At 43.9% G+C, this 4,636-nt stretch overlaps 1 protein-coding gene across 1 annotated transcript; it reads left to right on the plus strand.

The window, feature by feature from the left end:
* The first annotated feature begins 1,308 nt into the window (after positions 1-1,308).
* id4 (inhibitor of DNA binding 4) lies at positions 1,309-3,839 on the plus strand. The gene is made up of 3 exons (XM_078228814.1): positions 1,309-1,845; positions 2,873-2,933; positions 3,211-3,839. The coding sequence occupies exons 1-2, from the start codon at positions 1,501-1,503 to the stop codon at positions 2,918-2,920; spliced, it is 393 nt and encodes a 130-aa protein (XP_078084940.1). The 5' UTR covers positions 1,309-1,500; the 3' UTR covers positions 2,921-2,933; positions 3,211-3,839.
* Positions 3,840-4,636: the final 797 nt, after the last annotated feature.

Genomic DNA, 4,636 nt, shown 5'->3' on the forward strand with positions numbered 1-4,636 from the left:
AGTGATTTTTATTCGAATAATATATGCAGCGCTGCAGAATAAGTATCTCCAAGTGGATGATCTGCGGCACAATCATTATAATAAATAATCCATAAATTTGACGAAAATTGGTCGTTTCCAGAATAGTCTTTTTAATATCGTAAGGAGACACTCATCCTCAAAATATGGTTGAGATTTCTTGAGACTGATTTGTGAGGTCTTTATCTAGGGTCTAGGTTACACACAATTAACTCAATTACGACAAGTTAACAGCGAATATCTCCACCTCCCCGTGTACAATTTAAGTACAATATGACGAATAGAAAACGGGAGAAATAACCATTTTGCGTCCACAATTGTCGAAGCAAATGTGAAACAATTGTTTCCTGAAAATTAGCCCCACCTTTCATGTAATATGTGGTATGCGCCTGCAGTAGTGATGGAATGATAGCGCGAATCTACAACTCCAATACACGGTGAAATGATACCTGAAACTGTTGTTCTGCACTGAAACAGATGAACTGTTTGTTAGTAAAGTCATAGATACGAATGAAAGTCGTGGACGCTCAGTTCGTGAGAACCTCTTCAGACAATGCATTCCACATAAATTTGTATGACATTAAAAATAGCAACCATTTCGATAGTGGGAGGGGGGGCGTTCAAGATGTAGGTGTTACATTGACATCTATTTTTTCAGAAAGATTTAAAATTGCGGAATCGCAAAGTGGTAGTCTTGTTAATTTAACAAACAAGGAGAGAGAGAGAAAAACATTCACGACAGAAGTCTACCCTGTCGTTTTATTTTACACTGGTTGACCGACACTGAGCAGTGTTTCACTCGAGAGGGGAGTCTCAGCGAGGTGTGAGGAGCTCCTGAACGCTCCTCAGGTACCGAAAGTACAAATCGGTTCTGGTCCAGGGCATCGCCTCCGTTGTAACATATATATATACATATATATATATACATATAAAGATGTCCCACTTTGCCGTCGCCTTCAACTACAATGTGATCAATTAGCAGATTTGGAACGAATTTCCCTGCCTTCTCTTACCCGCACCCCCCCTTCCCCCCCCCCCTCTGCAGCTACAACTCCTGCATCCCCGCTGACACTTGCACTTCCCCTGCGTGCCCAGCTCCTCCTACCTGGAGCGACCTCAGGCATTGGGAGCTGGCCCATCAAACTCGCCTTTCCATTCGTTCAATGAGCTGGAGGTGGGGGTGGGGGGGGAAACTGCCGCACAGGACGGTCTGTGAGTGGATAACCAATCCGTCAATCATCCTCCTTTGCAGTTATAAAACGTAGCGATCTCCACGCTTACTTCAGTGTGAATTTTGCACCTCTGGAGGCAAGTGGTGGAATCTTAAAGAGAGAGGGAGGGGGAAAAAAACAATCATACATTTTTTTTAAAAAAGGCTTCCATTTATTTTATAAAATTTTTTTTGCAATTAAAAGACAGTGTACTTGCAGAATCATCTGCATTGTTAGTTACAGTGAAACGGAAGTATTATTTAGCGGCGCAATGAAAGCAGTTAGTGATGTCCCTGCTCTGAAGAAGGCAGGCTGCGGTGAGATGACATTGCATTGCCTGTCGGAGCACAGCCTGAGCATCGCCCGCTGCAAGATGGAAGAGGAGTCCCTGGATCTGCAGTACGACATGAAGGATTGCTACTCCAAGCTCAAGCAGCTGGTCCCCACCATCCCTCCGAACAAGAAGGTGAGCAAAGTGGAGATTCTCCAGCATGTGATCGACTACATCCTGGACTTGCAGCTGGCTCTGGAGACGCACCCGGCTCTGGTGAGACCGCAGCCGGCCATCTGCCCCTCGGCGCCCCGCAACCCTCTGACAGCTCTCAACACGGAGCAGGTAAAATTCATCCAGAAACAATATGTAAAGGGAGACCGTCACAAAACTTCACTCCAAAAGCTGTATCTTTCCCCAGGAGCAATTCTACCTCTAGCAATCTTACAGCAGCAGCAATTGGGGGGGGGGGGGGGGAAGAGGTTAGCCAGATTACAAATAAACCTATTGTTGTTGATATATATATATATATATATACACACACACACAAACTTTAGCCATTTCGTCTTAAGAGCTAAGCATTTTCTAATGACAAGACTCCCTGTATTTTCCTCCTGTTTCCCACCCGTGCGGCGTGGGAGAAGGGACATTTTTCCCTGTTTCCCATTGTCTGCTCCCTACTCTGCCAGTGGGGACTCCTGCAGGATTACAGGCATGTGACAGCAGTGTATGTTGATGGCATGTTTCTAGTGCAAGGCTACCCGGCACCAACGGCTGGGATTGCAGGACGGGTAAGGGTGCCCGTGCAAAAATATATAGGCATCACTCCCTTGCACGATGCTGCGACCCAGCAAGGGGCTGAAATCCCCGAATTAAAGTGATGCAGTTTCATTTAAAGTATCCTTATATGTAGAAGTGTGACTTGACTGTACCATGGAACACTTTTTCCAATTTACTGCGGAATGTACTACAACAGGAAACGATCATTTTTGTGGCACTTTTCTTACTCTACTAGATAGAAACTATGGAAAAGCGTTTTGGGCTCTTGTCAAAACTAAAGGTTGGGCAGGGAGGATATATAACGTCGGAAACTGTCCCACTCAATTCCATCTTTTTTTTGGTGGGGGAGGTGTATTTTAAATCATCTCTTAATTCTGGTGTTATTCCGCATTGTAACATTGCCTGTGTTGTTTTGTAGCATTGTAAATGTTACAAAACACCAGCAGTTCGATGTGCTGTGGGACATATGTAGTTCTCAGCATTGCATTTATAATTGTCAAAGAAAGTACTTCTCAAAACTGTTTTCCGCTTACTGCCAGAGATAAAATGCAGTCTGCCAGGAATATTCAAAAGTGTCTTTGTGTGTTTGCAGGCTGGGTCTAAAGTCAGAAGACAAGAGGACAGTATTCTTTGTCGCTGAGGTGATGTGTGAGGTGAGCCATTGTTTAATCTTCACTTTCCCTTTTTAAATAACGGTCAGTGTTTTGAGTTAGAAGTAAACTTTGCTGTTTTGTTGTTTTTTATGGTTAACTGTGCGAGTTGCATGCAGCTGTCCCTGCTTGAAGCTGACACTGGTTGTGTAGGGAGGTACTGTCTGACCCTGATTTGTTTTGGGTTGCTGATCAAGCATGCCTTGTGTTGTGCTGGTGGCGCCAGCCAGTCTGGAGCTGAGTGTTTCACATACCCCCTCTGTTCATTTTTCTTATACAGGTGTGCCCGAGAATTGCGCGCACACACACACACACAGAGACCTGAAGAGGGGAAAAAGAGGAGGAAAACGCAAAGGACGACAAAATCTAATCCAAAAATCTGTCCAACGGATTCCATCCTGAGAAGGGTTTGCTGCCAAAATCACGTCTTATCTCTCTGCTCACAGCGTTTTAGCCACAGACTTTTTTTTAAAAAAAGGACCTCTGATCTTGGGACACTTGGGGAGGGGGTGGGGGGGGGGGGGTTTATTGAGTGACTTCGCCAGGCTGGTCGACGGCTCGTTGCGAGGTGGAAAAAGACCAACGCAACCCATCTAGGAAAGAAGTAGAAAGTTTAATCGACTTAAAGCAACTGATTGCCTGACGCTTTTTACTAATGCAGCAGAATCTTCCAGATGTTCTGTCATGTTTTAAATAGACTGGTTCGGACCAGGGGAGTGTCGATTCACCGTGAATTTAAAAAAAAGTCACATTGTATAGAAGTACAAGGCGGGGGAATGGGCAGCGAATCTTAAAACCTGCTGTACATATTCAAGATGTTCTTTATGAGTGTACGTGGAAATGTATATGCTTTAATAGATCATTGTAATTATAAGATATTTTTTATTAAAAAAAGATTTTTGTACAGTTTTACAAGGCTTCTTTCTTTTCCTCCCACCCCTTTCACTGAAAAGTGGTGCGCACACGAGAAATCCCGTTTGAAATAATTCAGTTATCTAACCAAAATTTGTATGGTCTACTCATCTGAAGCCGCCGGTTTGCAGATAAAATCGCTGAGCGCTTATCGCATTGAAAATACCCGAAAGGAACTGGGTATCACTTCAAGTCAGTTTGGTAACTTCGTTTTCAAGTTAAAATTTCTGTTTACGACTTGTGACTAATGCAATTTCAATTTAGTTCCTTCCCATATTTCAATTCAGTTTGTCGATTTCTTTGCCTCTGGCGGCCAGAGTGCGGAAAATTAAAGATAATGATTGAGTCCTCCCGCGGACTGTTTGTTTTGGGGGTGAAGGAAGGAGCTACATTTGAGAAGGTTTGTATTTAAAAATGAAATTGCATTGCAGGCTACACTAGAATCTCTGCCCAGTTTTTAGAAGTCAGCAGACATCAGTCGGATATTTTGCTCTCTCAGATGTAGCTGACCTCTGATTCTGAACGCCCAGAAAAGGTGACTGCTTCTCCCCACCCGAAGAGTTACATTGGCAGCGCTGATTCACTGTAACACATCAAAATGTAAAATAATATTGACCCACTTCTGAAATTGATCAAGCCGTCTCAATCACCCAGTTGGTGGGAATAGTTTTGAACTAGGTGACCCTTCAGAGATGGTACTGGGGATGTTGACTAGCTGGGTGAGGTGTCTTCTTTGCCCCAAAGCGTCATAAACACGACCTCACCCATTTTGGTGATCTTATCCCCCTGCCTCG

The sequence above is a fragment of the Mustelus asterias genome, chromosome 2, assembly GCF_964213995.1.
Source record: "Mustelus asterias chromosome 2, sMusAst1.hap1.1, whole genome shotgun sequence".
Lineage (NCBI taxonomy): Eukaryota > Metazoa > Chordata > Chondrichthyes > Carcharhiniformes > Triakidae > Mustelus > Mustelus asterias.

Bases quoted from the DNA above. Each gene is read 5' to 3' on its own strand.
- id4 (XM_078228814.1), top strand. From the start codon at position 1,501: ATGAAAGCAGTTAGTGATGTCCCTGCTCTGAAGAAGGCAGGCTGCGGT. The intron at 1,846-2,872 runs GTAAAATTCATC...GTGTGTTTGCAG, and splicing joins CAGCTCTCAACACGGAGCAG to GCTGGGTCTAAAGTCAGAAG.